The following is a 17122-nucleotide window of genomic DNA, read 5'->3' as shown; positions in this document are numbered from 1 at the left end:
TGCATGCAGAAGCCTTGCACAGGTACCTCAGCTCAGCCCCCGCACCAGCGTCCCTCCCTGCATGCGTCAGCCCCATTAATGCAACCGCTGGCTTGACACACGCACACCAACCCTGCTCGTTTGTGCATGCCACAGCCAAGCCCCACACCCTGAGGGCGCAGCAGCACAAGGGGAAGCTCTCAACCCCCTGCCCGGAGGTTACTTGTTTTTAATCATAAGCTAAAAAGGAAGTGAGGTAACAAGGCTGAGGGTGAGAAAAACAAACAAACCACAGACTGCCTGGAAAAGGGGCTGGGAGACTGGCTTACAGCGGGGGGGGGGGGGGGGGGGGGGGGGGTTAGACTTGGCTGGGTGGTTGGGGGCGGAGTATCCCTCAGGCCTGTCTGTCAGGCAGGAGCGCAGACACCAGAGAGGTGATTGCCAGGGTGCCCAGGGAGGCGGCCACCAGCGTGCCCCGTGAGAAGGGCTGTGTGTTCCTCCTCAGCCACTCGTACTCCTCCTCCAGCTGCTGTCTCTGCAGCTCTGGCCCCACGCGCTGGCGGATGGTCTCATAGTACGTGTTGAGATACTGGATCTGCAACCAGACAGGAGAAGGCCATGAGCGGTAGGCGTGATGGGCAGCCCCAGCCTGCCCCGAGAGCCCCCACTCACCTGGTGCTCAGACAGGAAGCTGATGTCGATGAGGTTCCGGTCATAGGGCACCAGAGACACCACCTCGAAGGTCAGGTAGGCCTTCTCCCCTGCCCCATGCTGCAGCAGGAGAGAGAGAGTGAGGGGACCGAGCCCACCACCCCTCCCAGGCTGCTGTTTACACCCTGCCGGCCCTCCTGAGCCCTGACCTCCTCCTCCTCACAGCGTGTCATGGCCCCAGTGCCACAGCCTCACTCATCTGCCACCACACCCCTCACTCTCTGCCGCGTGTCATGAAGTGCCTAGCTCTGTGCCACGTGGTCAGGACCTGGCTTGAGAGACAGGCCCCACTCCCTTGTGCCCTGTGGCCAAGGGAAAGGTGCACGAAGCTAAAAACCCACACGTGGGGGTTTCAAATCCCAGTGCCTCCTCCACTGACTGGTCTCCGTCTGCCTGGGTGTTGCCCGCCCTTCGCTCTCTGCAGCCTCCTCTCGCCCCCCACCAAAGCATCTCCCCATTTCGCAGACGGGACAAGGTCACTGCAGACCCCCAGTCCCTGGGCCAGCTGCGTTGCAAATGGGCTGGGCCGGAGCAGCTCCCTGGGTGACACATTGTCCCGCCCATGGCTAGAGTTCACCCGAGGTTTGCGAGGCTGCTGCTGGGCCCTGTGGTGTTGCTCAGGCGCTAGAGGCACAGGTGGGCACCTAGCTTTGCTGCCTCTGGCCACTGGAGAAGGAGGCTGGCCCAAGGGTTTGTCATTCGCCAACATGGGAGACCTGGGGTCAATTCCCTGCTTTGCCACAGACTTCCTGTGTGACCTTGGCCATGTCTCTTAGCTGCCACTGTTACAGGCTCTGATTTAGGTGAGTCACAGCCTCTCCCCACGCGATTAGCACCCAGGCCTCTCCCACATCTGAGCCAGTGTGAACCTCCCTCCCTTCCCTCTAACCATGGCAAGAAGACAGAGCATCTCCCTACTGTTGGTAACCACGCACCCTCTCATCCAGCCCAACTGGGAGGAATGGGGCATGGCTTAGTGCAGAGGCCAGTGCCTATTGGGGATGCTCAGTGGCTGGAAGCATGGCATGCAGGACCTAGCAGGACAGCCCTTCCATGCAGACAAAGTAGGGGCAACCGCTCCTTCCCCTCCTCCAGCCTGGCCTCAGGGGAGGGGCCAACTAGCCAAGCCTTGCTGACCGCTCATGGACAGCCAGACTCCCTGGAGCACATGTGTACAGCCGCCCCTGCAGCTCTGCTCCAAGTAACTCTGACCTGGGGCTGCTCAGCGCTCAGGGACTCCAGAGCAAATGGGCTCGGGGGACAAGGAAAAGGGGGGTTCTCAGGTGGCTGGTTCTGCAGACTCCCTGGGACTCATGAGTCCTGCTGGGCTCTCTCCAGCCCATGCATCATCCCCAGTATCTGACCCAGCAGGAGTGTCCCCCTGCATACAGCTCCACAGAACCATCGTACAGCTGGACTCTGCTATCAGCGCTGTGTGACCGGGGCTAGGCATCAGCTCCCTCTCCGCAGCCTGTGAGTCAGTGTAATGCCAGCTGGGAGCAGCTCTGGGGGGCTGTGGCTATTTTGTCAGTCGTGACTTTTGGCCCTTGCCTGAGCTATGGTCCCTTCGCTCTCCTTCCCGGCCCGGGGTGTTCTTGTGAAAGGAGCCGTCACACCTTTCCCACTGCAGGCTCCTTCGCTGATCCCAGTCTGGGCTCTGCTGCAACCTGGCCTGGAAACAGCTCAGCTCCCTGGTCTCTTCCTTTCCTAGCTCTGGCTCCTTCCAGTGCCTCGCCCCCTTGGCCCAGCCCAGTGAGTTGTGCTGAGGAACTGCCTTCCTAGCAGTGCATCTCTGTCATGGTTCCGGACCCGGTCCCACCTACATGGTGGCTCCCTTTTGGGATCCCACCAGGTTCCTTTCTCCAGCTCTGCTCTTTGCTCCCTGGTGTTTCCTCTCTGCTCACTCCCAAGCTGACCCACCCGTGCTTTTCCACACCTCACTGCCTGTCTGGGTCAAGCTTACGTGGCTGTTTCTCCTCTTCCTGTGGCTGGACGGCTGAGACAGGTGTGTTTGCGTTGAGCAAGAGGTGCCTGCCCTGCCACAGCTCACCGCCTCTCCCTTCCAACGTGCTTCCATTTGCCACACTCCCTACAGCCCAGTGTGGCCTGTCCTGCTCTCACACCTGGGGCTGCCAAGCCTCCATAACACCACTGAGGGTGAGGGCTACTACTCTTGGCTCCTGCTCTGCACACAATGTGCTCTGAGCTGTGATCGGCTCAATCCCAGCCCTCACTGCGCCCTCCACGTCCGTGCTGCAGCCTCTCCCGGGGATGCTGGCAAAGTGGCACCGAGTTCACTGATTCTGTTGAAGTCTCATGTGTGGATACCTTTTGGGGCTCACAAGACCCACACTGACTCAGTGGCATTGGTTTAACACATGGTTTTAAAATGCCAGGAGACCAAATCCAGCTAGACACCTATCTGGTCTTCCTGGTGCCCTACCTAGTGCCCCAGCACTCCCTGGCTGGTGGGTGCAGCGGGGCACAAGGGCTGTCATTTTGCACACACGCTACAGGGCCCCATCCTGCCACACAGACCCCGGGTCACACAGCCAGGCCCCGCTGCCCCCACCCAGACGCCGGCATGCGCAGCTGGGTCCCTCTGCCCCACCCAGACCCCAGCACGCACAGCCAGGCCATGCTGATCCTGCAGCCAGCAAGTTGAGCTCTTTGATGATCTGCCCAAGAACATGAATAAGTACACACTCCATCTCCTGTGTGTTCAGAGTCTCATAGACTCCAAGGCCAGAAGGGACCATTGTGACCATCCAGTCTGACTCCCTGTATAGCACAGGCCAGAGAACTACCCCAGAATAATTCCTAGAGAAGAACTCTTAGACATCTCTGGCCTCACACACCCTTCCCCGAGCCATTGCTAAGCACCTGGTAGGGAACTCATAAAGCAGTGAGCAAACAACCAGGGAGCTTTGCAAACAGGAGCCGCTAACAGGGAGTTTGGAGAGGGACTTTGGAAGGAGAGTGGGAAGGGGGCAAGATACACTTGCCATTCTTTAAAACCTTTATACTAAACTATAATCAAAACTTCTTGATTTAAACAAAAACCCTATCATTAACCTAGGTAACTGTAGGAGAAAATGCAGGCAGAAGCCCAGCAGCAGAGTGGGGGCTATCCTGTTTATTGCACTCAGTGTAGCATGTATGATTACCTGCCCTGTGGGCGGGTGGCATATGTGTGCATTCGGTGCAAGGAGCTCCTGGCCCTCAGAGACCGCGTACGGGCTTCGGAGGCCAGGGTGGCGGAAATGGAGGAGCTAAGGGAGGCAGAGAGGTATGTTGATGAGGCTTTCCGGGACACTGCAGATTTGTCCCACCTCTGGTCAGACAGCTATTAAGGAGGATGAAAGGCCCAGAGAAGGAGAGCAGTCAACAGGAAGAGAGGGAAACCTTTCCATAGTTGGGACCCTCCTTCCAGATGAAGTTGGGGTATCCTCTCGCACTGAGGTTAACTCACCGGGGGAGGGAACTCCAGTCATTAGGAAAAGGCAGGTGTTAGTAATGGGAGATTCGATCATTAGAAACCTAGATAGCTGGTTTGTGATGACCGGGAGAACCGTATGGTGACTTGCCTGCCTGGTGCGAAGGTAGACTTACATGTAGTGCTGGGGAGAAGCCGGTGGTCGTGATACATGTAGGTACCAATGACGTAGGGAAGAGTAGGAGAGACGTCCTGGAGGCCAAATTTAGGCTGCTAGGAAAGAGACTGAAATCCAGGACCTCTGTGGTGGCGTTCTCAGAAATGGTTCCAGTTCCACGCGCAGGGCCAGGTAGGCAGGCAGAGCTTCAGAGTCTCAATGCGTGGATGAGACGATGGTGTAGAGAGGAGGGGTTTAGATTTTTTAGGAACTGGGGAATCTTTGGGGATAGGGGGAACCTATACAGGAAGGATGGGCTCCACCTAAACCAAAGTGGATCCAGACTGCTGGCACTTCACATTAAAAAGGTTGCAGAGCAGTTTTTAAACAAAGAGATGGGGGAAAGCCGATTGCTGCAGAGGCACACGTGGATCGGACAGAGACTTCTCTTAGAGGAGAGTCTATTGATAGAGATTCTCTAGGGTTTAGTCAGGAGGAGAGGATGAAAGAGCACAAAGTATGGGCCAGATCAGACAAGAAACATTCACATAAAGAATCTGACACATCAGAAAAGGGCAGACAAATAAACAGTGACAAGTTTTTCAAGTGCTTGTACACAAATGCTAGAAGTCTAAATAATAAGATGGGTGTACTAGAGTGCCTCCTGTTAAAGGAGGATATTGATATAATAGGCATCACAGAAACCTCGTGAAGTGAGGACAATCAATGGGACACAATCATTCTACGGTACAAAATATATCGGAAGGACGGAACAGGTCATGTGGGGTGGGGGGGAGAGAATGGCACTATATGTGAAAGAAAATGTAGAATCAAATGAAATAAAAATCTTAAATGAATCCACATCTTCCATAGAATCTCTATGGATAGTAATTCCATGCTCTAATAAGAATATAACAGTAGGGATCTGTGATCGACCACCTGACCAGGCCAGTGATAGTGACGATGAAATGCTAAGGGAGATTAGAGAAGCTATCAAAATAGAATCATAGAATCATAGAATATCAGGGTTGGAAGGGACCCCAGGAGGTCATCTAGTCCAACCCCCTGCTCAAAGCAGGACCAATTCCCAGTTAAATCATCCCAGCCAGGGCTTTGTCAAGCCTGACCTTAAAAACCTCTAAGGAAGGAGATTCCACCACCTCCCTAGGTAACGCATTCCAGTGTTTCACCACCCTCCTAGTGAAAAATAAAAAAACTCAGTCATAGTGGGGGGTTTCAATTATCCCCATATTGACTGGGTACATGTCACCTCAGAACAAAATGCAGAGACAAAATGTCTCGATACTTTAAATGACTGCTTCTTGGAGCAGCTGGTACAGGAACCCACAAGGGGAGAGGCAACTCTCGATCTAGTCCTGAGTGGGGCGCAGGATCTGGTCCAAGTGGTAACTATAACAAGACCACTTGGAAACCGTGACCATAATATAATAACATTTAACATTCCTGTGGCGGGAAGAACACCTCAACAGCCCAACACTGTGGCATTTAATTTCAGAAAGGGGAACTACGCAAAACTGAGGAGGTTAGTTAAACAGAAATTAAAAGGGACAGTGACTAGAGTTTCAGAGTAGCCGCCGTGTTAGTCTGTATCTGCAAAAAGAACAGGAGGACTTGTGGCACCTTAGAGACTAAAATAAATGTGTTAGTCTCTAAGGTGCCACAAGTCCTCCTGTTCTTTTTGCAGTGACTAGAGTGAAATCCCTGCAAGCTGCATGGACACTTTTCAAAGACACCATAATAAAGGCTCAACTTAAATGTATACCCCAAATTAAAAAACACAGTAAAAGAAGTAAAAAAGAGCCACCGTGGCTTAACAACCATGTAAAAGAAGCAGTGAGAGATAAAAAGGCATCTTTTAAAAAGTGGAAGTCAAATCCTACTGAGGTAAATAGAAAGGAGCATAAACACTGCCAAATTAAATGTAAAAATGTAATAAGAAAAGCCAAAAAGGAGTTTGAAGAACAGCTAGCCAAAACCTCAAAAGGTAATAACAAAATGTTCTTTAAGTACATCAGAAGCAGGAAGCCTGCTAAACAACCAGTGAGGCCTCTGGATGATCGAGATAGGAGCACTTAAAGACGATAAAGTCATGGAGAAACTAAATTAATTCTTTGCTTCAGTCTTCACAGCTGAGGATGTTAGGGAGATTCCCAAACCTCAGCTGTCTTTTGTAGGGGACAAATCTGAGGAATTGTCACAGATTGAAATGACACTAGAGGAGTTTTTGGAATTAATTGAGAAACTTAACAGTAACAAGTCACCGGGACCAGATGGCATTTACCCAAGAGTCCTGAAAGAACTCAAATGTGAAATTGCAGAACTATTAACTATGGTTTGTAACCTGTCTTTTAAATCAGCTACTGTACCCAATGACTGGAAGATAGTTAATGTAACGCCAATATTTAAAAAGGGCTCTAGAGGTGATCCTGGCAATTACACCAGTAAGTCTAACGTCAGTTCCGGGCAAATTAGTTGAAACAGTAGTAAAGAATAAAATTGTCAGACATATTGAAGAACATAAATTGTTGCACAAAGGTCAACATGGTTTCTGTAAAGAGAGATCATGTCTTACTAATTTATTAGAGTTCTCTGAGGGGTCAACAAACATGTGGACAAGGGGGATCCAGTGGAAATAGTGTACTTAGATTTCCAGAAAGCCTTTGACAAGGTCCCTCACCAAAGGCTCTTACGTAAATTAAGTTGTCATGGGATAAGAGGGAAGATCCTTTCATGGATGGAGAACTGGTTGAAAGACAGGGAACAAAGTGTAGGAATAAACGGTAAATTTTCAGAATGGAGAGGGGTAATTAGTGGTGTTCCCCAAGGGCCAGTCCTATGACCAATCCTATTCAACCTATTCATAAATGATCTGGAGAAAGGGGTAAACAGTGAGGTGGCAAAGTTTGCAGATGATACTAAACTGCTCAAGATAGTTAAGGCCAAAGCAGACTGTGAAGCACTTCAAAAAGATCTCACAAAACTAAGTGATTGGGCAACAAAATGGCAAATGAAATTTAATGTGGATAAATATAAAGTAATGCACATTGGAAAAAATAACCCCAACTATATAAACAATATGATGGGGGCTAATTTAGCTACAACTAATCAGGAGAAAGATCTTGGAGTCATCGTGGATAGTTCTCTGAAGACATCCACGCAGTGTGCAGCGGCAGACAGTCAAAAAAGCAAATAGGATGTTAGGAATCATTAAAAAAGGGATAGAGAATAAGACAGAGAATATCTTATTGCCCTTATGTAAATCCATGGTACACCTACATCTTGAATACTGAGTACAGATGTGGTCCCCTCATCTCAAAAAAGACATACTGGCATTAGAAAAGGTTCAGAAAAGAGCAACTAAAATGATTAGGGGTTTGGAACTGGTCCCATATGAGGAGAGATTAAAGAGGCTAGGACTTTTCAGCTTGGAAAAGAGGAGACTAAGGGGGGATATGACAGAGGAATATAAAATCATGAGTTTCAGAGTAGCAGCCGTGTTAGTCTGTATTCGCAAAAAGAAAAGGAGTACTTGTGGCATCTTAGAGACTAACCAATTTATTTGAGCATAAGCGTTCGTGAGCTGAGCTGTAGCTCATGAAAGCTTATGCTCAAATAAATTGGTTAGTCTCTAAGGTGCCACAAGTACTCCTTTTCTGTTTTTGAAAATCATGAGTGGTGTAGAGAAAGTGAATAAGGAAAAGTTATTTACTTGTTTCCATAATATAAGAACTAGGGGCCACCAAATGAAATTAATGGGTAGCAAGTTTAAAACAAATAAAAGGAAGTTCTTCTTCACTCAGCGCACAGTCAACCTGTGGAACTCCTTCCCTGAGGAGGTTGTGAAGGCTAGGACTATAACAGGGTTTAAAAGAGAACTGGATAAATTCATGGAGGTTAAATCCATGAACGGCTATTAGCCAGGATGGGTAAGGAACGGTGTCCCTAGCCTCTGTTTGTCAGACGGTGGAGATGGATGGCAGGAGAGAGATCACTAGATCATTACCTGTTAGGTTCACTCCCTCTGGGGCACCTGGCATTAGCCACTGTTGGTAGACAGGATACCGGGCTGGATGGACCTTTGGTCTGACCCAGTATGGCCTTTCTTATGTTCTTATGAGCTGTCACTTGGCTAAGTCCTCAAATCCCTTTACCCTCACCTGGGCTCCAAGTCTGGCCCAGCCCTCTAGAATTGAGGGAGAAAGTGCAGGGAAGGAGGGAAGGGAAGGTGGCTGCCGACCAGTGATGCATTCAGCAAGGCCTGTCCCATCAGGGGTGAGGAAGATTAATCACCTTGGTCTGAGCTTCCACCACCAGTGCCACGTCTTCAATGCGGATTCCAAACTCACCCTCCTGGTAATAACCGGGCTCTGGGGAGCAGACACAGGGAGGTCAGTGAATCCAGAGCCCTGACAACCCTGTCACACTGTAACTGGGGTCTCTCTCACACCCCTGGGATCACAGAGCTCCAGCTGCATGATTCCCACTTCCCCAAATACCTCCAGGCCACAAGCTAGACACCAGGGCCCTGTCCCACAGCACTACCCCCCACCCCCTAGCCCTGGCAAGTGCCTAGGACTGCCATGGGGTCCTGGATGCATGTCATGTCATGGAGGCATGGGGTCTGGGGGATTTCATGAAGGGCAATGCTGCCTGAGAGTAGAAGGCACAAGAGCCCACGTCTCGGGGCACAGGGGTACTGGTACAGGGGTTGTGAGGGACATGCGTACCTATGGACGTGAACATCCCTTTGACCAAGGGCACGTTGTTGGACTGGAATCCCACTGGCCCTGCCGGGAGAAGATGCCAAGTTTATTTCTCCTTCTGGATGCTGGAGCAGGATGAGCCCTGAGACTGGAGACATCCTCTCCCTCCTCCATAAGCAGGGTCTAGTGGAGAGCAGGCTGCACCTTCCACATGCATAGGGCCTGGGGACCTCTGCTTATCGTGAATCTACCCAGAGCCCAGCCTGCTTAGCAACCCTTCACCCCCTGGCACCCCCAGACGATTCCCTCTGCTGGGCCTCTTGAGCCAGCCAGGCATCCAGCAGGCTGAGCTGCCACACTGCCCAGCCATTGGTATCCTTCAGGCCCTGTGATGAGAGGTGCTGTGCTCCCTGGGGTCATGACGAAGTCACTGGGAGGGTGTGGGGCATCCAGTTGCCAGCAGGGGATTGAGAATTCTTGGTGGGCAAAGGGCACCTGTATCACAGACACTGGCCTAGCAATGGGAGCAGGGAGAAAGGGTGAGGCAGAGCGGTTGGCGCAGCTCCCCTGTGCCTGTTCAGTCCAAACTCCCAGGGGTGGGGGTGAGAGCCAAGGGGCACAGGCCCTTGTGGTGTTTCCCTTGGGGACAGGCAACGAGCAGAGCACCTACACTCATGGACAGACAGAAAATTGCCGATGCCATGGCCAGTCCCATGGCCGTAGTTGAGTCCAACCTCCCACAAGGCTCGGCGTGCGAAGGCCTCAACCACTCTCCCTGAAACACAAAAAGCCAAGAAGTCCTCAGAGGAGAAGCCATGCCCATCCCCAGTGCGCCTGCCTGCATAGCAGAATGCTAAACTGTATTATACTGTTCACCCACTGGGTGTCGGTGTGTGTGTACTACCTTGTTTAAGCTAACCTTAGCCATACCTGGCAGAGCATTAAAGGATCTTACAGTGACCAGGTCTGCTGTGTCTCTGTCTGGGAAGGAATTTCTGTGGTCAGTCAATAACTGGTACAGAAGCCTGACCTGCTAGAAGCAGCCCTGCTGCTATGTACAGGAAGTACATGACATAGTGTCAGAAGTAAACTAATGCCAGAGGAGAACAAACAGAAGGAACAAAGCAGCAAAGGTTGCAAACAGAAGGGGAAAAGGAAGAAAGGTTGCAGGATCTCATCAACATGCCACACTTCAATGCCCCCGAGAACTTCAGCTTTGACAAAGGGACAGACTGGAAGCAGTATTTTGGAAGATTTCCAATTGCTACACATTTATTTATTATTAAACTTTAATTTACGCTGTGGGGAAACAGGCAGAGCATATCTTTAAATCCTTTGACTTTACTGAAGCCAGTCACAAAGATGACAAGGAAAGGGCTCTGGCTATATTTGATGCATACTTTATGCCTCAGAGAAATGTGGCTCATGAAAAACCACATTTTCACCAGAGAATTCAAGGACTGGGGGAAATGGTGGATGTTTTATAAGAGCTTTGAATGCATAGGCTGAAAACTGTGATTTTGGAACTGCAAAACATGAAAATATCAGAGACAAGTTGATTATGGGGGTAACATATAAAAATCTTTCACAGCAGCTACAACTGAAGACGACTAGCTGTAGCTACGGATAACAAAGTATTCTGACAGGTTTCAGAGTAGCAGCCGTGTTAGTCTGTATTCGCAAAAAGAAAAGGAGGACTTGTGGCACCTTAGAGACTAACCAATTTATTTGAGCATGAGCTTTCGTGAGCTACAGCTCACTTCATCGGATGCTCAAATAAACTGGTTAGTCTCTAAGGTGCCACAAGTCCTCCTTTTCTTTTTGTAAAGTATTCTGAACTAGTCAAACAGCAGAACAAAAGGCTGGAGCATCTTCAGAAACCTGAAACTAGCTTAGACACTGTAAACAGACACCTGAGAGCACTAAAAGCCATTATCATAAAGCCCCTGAGGCAAGAAGAGAGAACTCCAGAGGGATAAATTCCAGCCTGCATGCATTAGGTGTGGAAAAAGTCCTATCCCAAGAGATGATGCATGTCCAGCCAGAGGCAAAAGATTCAATACAGGTACAAGATATGGACAGCACCAAAGCAGTGAAATTGAATATTCATAGCAAGACTATTGATTTTAAAACTGACTCAGGAACTGAAGTCAGTCATCTCAGAAGGGACTTACAAAAATCTGTCTAGCCCTAGAGGGATTCAGAACTGCATGGGCCAGTCCCCCACTGAAACAACTTACAAAGACAAAAGCTTTGCATTCAGAGTGCACATGTGAAGAAAGGACAACAGACCAGCAGCCTTCTCAGCCGCAGCATGGCTGCCAGGATGGGCCTAGTGAGGAAGGTGAAAGAACTCGATGGACTATTTGGTGATATTGGACTTCTGAAAGGGGATCCAGTACAAATAACCTTAAGAGACTATGCTGAACCATACAGTGTACGTACAGATCACAGGATTCCCATCCCGTTACTTCATAGAGTGGAAACTGAGTTAAAGAGAATAGTGTAGATTGGCATAAACCAGAAAATCTCTGAAACAACAGCATGGTGTGCTCCAGTGGTCCAAAGAAAAATTAAAAAAAAAAAAAATCGTTGTGGATCTTAAGAGACTCAGTGAAGCAGTTGTAAGAGAAACATATATCCTCCCAACTAGGGTTGCCATATTTCAGGTTCCCAAAAAGAGGACACTGCCAGAGGGGAGGTGTTGGAGGGGAAGGGGGAGCTGGAGATGGGGTACAGTTGGGGGTGCTGAAGGGGGTACCTGCAGCGGGGGTACTCACTGGAAGTGAGGGGCAGTGTCACTCCCTGTCACGGTGGCAGGGCAGCTGGCACAAGCCCAGGATGCAGCAACAAACGTCAATCAGCGCCTCCCTGCAGGACCCCCTCCCCAGGGCTAGGACACCGCCTGCGTGGGCAGGATCCAGCAGCTGTGGCTTGCAGGGGAATGGACCAATCAGCTGCAGATGCAGAGGTGGGACCAATCGGAAAGCGGACCAATCGAGGCTCTTTCTGAGCTGCTGCTTGTTTGCTCTGCAAAACCCCTGGACATTGCCTGTTATTTTTAAACACACACCCCCCCCCAGAAGAGAAAGGAGAATCAAAAAAGAGGCTGTGTCCAGGGAAACCCGGACGTCTGTAACCCAACTTCCAGCACTGGGTAACTTCCCCCTCAAAGTGAAAGGAGGTACAGTATTCTCCAAGCTGAATGCCTCGAGCAGATTCTGGCCAGTTCCTTTAGCCAAAGACAGTGCTAAACTGACTTCACTGATCACACCCTTTGGGGGACTTTGCTTTTGAATGTTACCTTGTGGGATTCCCAATGCACCTGAAAGTTTCCAAAGAAAGATGGCAGAACTGCTAACAAACACAAATGGAGCTGTAGGTTTCATGGATGTCATTATGGGTCTTTGATAGGAGAACACAACAAATCCCGCAACCAAGGTCTCAGCCTAATCAGTCACTCTGGACTGAAGCTAAACAAGGAAAAGTGCATTTTCACCTACCCTAAATCAAGATTTTGGGACAGACAATAAACAAAGATGGAATCAGTCCTAGCCCTGAGAAAGTAGAACCAACTGGAGAATAGAACGCACCAACAAACGTACCAGAACTGAGATGAGTACTGAGGATGGTACATTGCCCTGGTCAATACCTACAAGACCCTTCTGCAGAGACAAAACCTCCAACCGAACTGTTAAAGTCCAACACATCTTGGCTGTGGGAGCCAAACCAAGAAATTGCCTTTAAAAAGGTAAAAGAAATGATCTCAACAGCTCTAGTTCTCACGTACTATGATGTGCTCACAATGCTCAGTGCGGAGGCAAACAAGCTACAGCCTAGGTGGGGTACTATTGCCACAACGTGGCTCTGAGTGGAAGCCAGTTGCATTTTGCTCTCTCACACTTACAGAAGCAGAAAAATGGCAGGCACAGATTGAAAAGGAGGGCCTGGCAAGAACATGGGCATGTGAGAACTTTCTCAGATCTCTGTGGACTGGATTAATTTACATGGGTAACAGACCAAAAACCCCAGGGAACCCTCATCAACAGAAAACACCTGGATCAAGCACCACTGAGATGCCAGGGCTCTTGGGTGGGTTGATCCATCTGAAAAGCCAACTATGCCCCAGAGCACTGACTCTCAGGTTCTCCCCGGCCTTGTTCTCAGCATGGGGCGCAGCCAGTGATCCCAGGGCAGGGCTGTCCCCAGCTTGGCACCTACCTGACGTTTCGGAGGGGAAGACGAGCCTGGCCAGGTCGATGTTTCCCATCAGCACTCGTGTATATGCTTCCTGCATAGGACAGAACAAGTCAGGGGCCACCTGCAGCACTTGTCATGGCTGCAGTGATGGCAACGCAAGGGGGCAGGGTGTCCATGCAGACTCACAACCCCTCTTCTGCACGGCATCAGAATTGCTCCGCTGCGGGCCCTATGGCTGCTAGCAGCTAATGGAGACTCTCCTCTAGCTAGGTGGTGGCGCCTGTGTTTCTGTAGCAGGGGAAGGTGGGCGTGTCCCAGCTGGCGCCATGAAGTCTCAAGTCTCAAGGTGTGGTGTTACCGCGGCTGTGAAACTCAAGCTGGCTGTGGATTTGAACAGGGTGCTGTCCTGTCCTGCTGCCTCTGGGCCCTCCAGGGGCTGGTGTCTGGGAGCCAAGGGATGGAAAGAGGAGAGGGCCCTTATTACTGACACAGGCAGGGAGTGGGGAGCCCTTGCCATCCCCCCCACAAGAGGTGCACATCAGTCCAGGACTGTAGCAGATGGTGCCTGGGACCCAGCCACAGGCCAAGGGCAAGGGGTCCACATAGGGGCATGCTCAGTACCTTCTGGAAAGGGGTGGGCTCTCCCCAGTGGACAGTCCGGGTTATATCCGTGGTTCCATCCCTGCAGCAGAAAGAAAAGTCAGCAGCATCCCCAGGAGCCGGGCCATGACTTTGTGAGCCTGGGACTCCCCGCCTGCAGAGCACGGAGCCGGACAGAGCAGCTCCTGTCTGTCCTCCTGCCCGCTGTGGGACTGGAGGGGCACTGGGCTGGGTACACCCTGGGGGAAGGCATCTCAGTGCAACCACCATGGTTTGCCTCTTTCTGGACATGGTTAGTGCTGTTCTTGTGGGGACAGAGCTGGGGCAGCATGAACATGAGGCCAGGCCATACGCACAGATATTGCCCTCCGGAGTCCGACAGGTACATTTCATCCACAGACAACTTTCGGCTGCTGATGTTGGATGGACTGAAAGGGAAAAACCCCACAGTAACCAAGAGATTCCGCTAACAACCCCAGTGGACACCCCGACAGCCCCCTCATGTACATGCTTGCGTACACTCACATATGTGCTCACATGCTACGGCGGGCCAGTCCGAGGGCCTGGAGCAACAGATAGAAATGGGAAAGCTCTGCAGGTCCCCTCCCCCAAGAATGCCCCCCCTCCTCACCACAGCATTGGAGCACCCCACCATGCAGCAGCAGGGCCCCCCACGTGCCATGTGTGCAGTGGGGAGCTGAGAGGAGCATGGCATTCAGCTCTGAGAGGGCTGCAGCTGGCTCCCCTCTCTAGGGCAGGAAGCCCCCACTACCTGGGCCCAGCTCCTGGGGCAGTTCTGTCTCCTGCCCTGCTGGCTGAAAGATTCCTGGTCCCGTGGGCATTGAGTGTGGGGGAGGCCTCGGTTGTGGAGGGCGCCAGGGCCTGTCCCAGCGGCACTGATCCCGTCCCTGGAGAGGCTGCTCCGCTGGTACCTGTAGTGGGCGAGTGCTGCGTTGAGCCCGCTGGCAGAGATGGTCTCAAAGCTGGTGCCCCTGCAGTGCTCCTTCTCTCTGGAAAGGAGAAAGGAGCCCGGGAATGGGGGAGGGATGAGACTGTGCAGCCAGGCCCCTGGGGGTGAGGAGGGGGCAGTGTGGCTGCCTCCAGGGACTGGGAGGGCAGGGGACATGGTTGCGCCCTACAGACTCAGGAGAGGTCAGAGCAAGCCCTGGAGAGGGTGCAGATGGAGTGTGAGGAAGGATAATCTAGCTGGACCCTGGCAATTGGTTCTCTGGTCTCCCCCTCCCCTCCATCCCCCTCCCTGCCGAGCCATGCATTGCTTCTTCCTCTTCGTTCCCAGTCTGGGGGGTGGTTTGGGGAAGGGAGGACACAGCAGGCTGGGGCTCACCCTGACCATCTCCCCCCCACACAGCTCCCTGGAGCCTGCTCTCCCCTCAGGCGGTGTGTAGCTGCCAGGGAATGGAAGGGTGATCAGCCTCTTTCTTCCAGTGCTCGGCTCTAGGACACCATCAGACTTCAACATCGCCTCACCACTAGGGGGTGCTGCTGATCTATATAAACCCGGCCAGTGGAATGCTGGCCATGGGCACCCTAATGCTTGCCCTGCCCGCTCTCCATGCGGCGCTGCCTAGCAGGGCACAGGGGTCTGCAGGCATCCCTGTGTGGCCGTGGCCATGCCCTGCTCACCGTCGGGGTCAACAACACAGAGCGACTCCCTCTCTGGTCACTAAGGGCTCGTGGGGAGCATGGGCCCCAGAGCCAGATCCTGCCCCATGGGCCCATCTCCCACAAGGCCTGTGGCTCAGTCAATGTCCCATAGGGGCGGGAGTGGGAATTGCCAGGCTGGAGCCCAGGCAAGGGTCACGCTCGTACTGACCTTCGTAGCTTGTCCACATAGCGAGCGCCGGAGAATTCATCCACCGACCCCTTGGGAACGTTCTTCTCCAGCCAGAGCAGGTATTGGATCACGGCCACGGCATCCCGCACCTGGGGGCAACCCACCAGGAGCCTGACTCTCCCAGGTGAGAGAAGCACCAGGCCCTTCCCCATGTCAGCCAGTCCCCACTTCCGGGCCAGCCCCTCTGCAGAGGGAGAGCCAGCTCCTGCCAGCACTTACGTGGGCCACTCTCAGCAGCGCCTGCTCCTTGGCGTTCTTCACTGCCTTGGTCATCATCACGGGGGAGTAGCTGCTTTCCACAAGCTTGTCCTGCAATGGGCAGGATGGGCCAGGTGTCAGCCGGCCAGAGGAGCGAGGCTTGCCAGCCACGCTGCCCCTGAGTGCCCTGTGCGTGCTGGGAGCAGGGGGACGGCTATTCCCCTGAGCTGCTGGCACACAGCAGCCCAGCTGGGGCCAGTGGCGGCTCCAGGCCCTGCACTTACCACCTGGCAGAAGAACTGGCTGGTTTCTGGGGGAGGAGGTGGGGGGCGTGGGTGGTGAGTCACACACCCAGGACCTCTCAACCCCTCCTCTTGCACACCTGGGGCCTCTCAACCCCCCTTCCCTTGCACACATGGGGCCTCTCACCCCCTTCCCTTGCACACCCAGGGTCTCTCAACCCCCTCCCCTCACACCTAGAGCCTCTCACCCCCCCTCCCCTTACATACCCAGGGCCTCTCAATCCCCTCCCCTCATGCACCCAGGGCCTCTCAGCCCCCTTCCTCTTGCACAGACAGGACCACTCAGCCCCCTCCCGTCACATGTCCGGGGCCTCTCAACCACCTCCCCTCACACATCCAGGGCCTCTCAACCCCCTTCCCTTCACACACACTGGGCCTCTCACTCCCTCCCCTCACACTCATGGGGCCTCTCACCCCCACTTCCCTCACATACCCGGGGCCTAACCCCCCTTCTCTTGCACATGCTGGGCCTCTTCCACCCCACCCCCCCAGCTTTGCACACGCAGGCACATCACTGCTGTCCCCTTCTTGCATGCCAGCTCCTTACATGGGTAATGATACCCCTGATGCCCCTCACACAGGCAGATTAGCCAAAGCCACTTCCAGCCTGGGGCTGGCTCAGCCTGTCCTGCAGATGCAGAAGAGAGGAGGTGGCAAAGGCATATCCCCTTGGCACTGGGAGGACTGGGGCCGGCGCTTACCTGGGGGATCACTCCGTAGAGCCCATAGGTAGTGTATTCCGTCCCAATCCAGACCCGGACGTCTCCCTGGGCATAGGCCTGCACCCTGGCTCGCACCTGGTCATACTCCTCCACCTGCACGCACAGGGGCCCCGGGCACTGTGCTCTCAGGGACTGCAGCGCCTCCGTGCTCAGGCGGCTGCTGTCCACAAACAGACTGGGGGGAAGGAGCACCGGGCTGGGCTCAGCTGTGGCCTCCACCACTGTCCAGCAGCAGCAG

At 52.8% G+C, this 17122-nt stretch overlaps 1 protein-coding gene across 1 annotated transcript in view; it reads right to left on the bottom strand.

Moving 5' to 3' along the window:
- Positions 1-324: 324 nt before the first annotated feature.
- The window catches only part of XPNPEP2 (X-prolyl aminopeptidase 2), a 37701-nt gene continuing 20903 nt past the window's right edge, over positions 325-17122 (bottom strand). The window contains exons 10-21 of the mRNA XM_073360629.1: positions 16864-17059; positions 15882-15971; positions 15642-15751; positions 14740-14817; positions 14164-14235; positions 13829-13889; positions 13229-13298; positions 9678-9782; positions 9032-9091; positions 8595-8671; positions 652-750; positions 325-574 (exon numbers count right to left, since the gene is read on the bottom strand). Coding sequence (XP_073216730.1) covers positions 374-574; positions 652-750; positions 8595-8671; positions 9032-9091; positions 9678-9782; positions 13229-13298; positions 13829-13889; positions 14164-14235; positions 14740-14817; positions 15642-15751; positions 15882-15971; positions 16864-17059 — 1219 coding nt within the window. The 3' untranslated portion in view covers positions 325-373. The remainder of the gene's footprint in view (positions 575-651; positions 751-8594; positions 8672-9031; positions 9092-9677; positions 9783-13228; positions 13299-13828; positions 13890-14163; positions 14236-14739; positions 14818-15641; positions 15752-15881; positions 15972-16863; positions 17060-17122) is intronic.

This window comes from Lepidochelys kempii, chromosome 9, assembly GCF_965140265.1.
Source record: "Lepidochelys kempii isolate rLepKem1 chromosome 9, rLepKem1.hap2, whole genome shotgun sequence".
NCBI lineage: Eukaryota > Metazoa > Chordata > Testudines > Cheloniidae > Lepidochelys > Lepidochelys kempii.
Note: the sequence above shows the minus strand (reverse complement) of the source record. Positions and strands in the feature narration are given on the sequence as shown.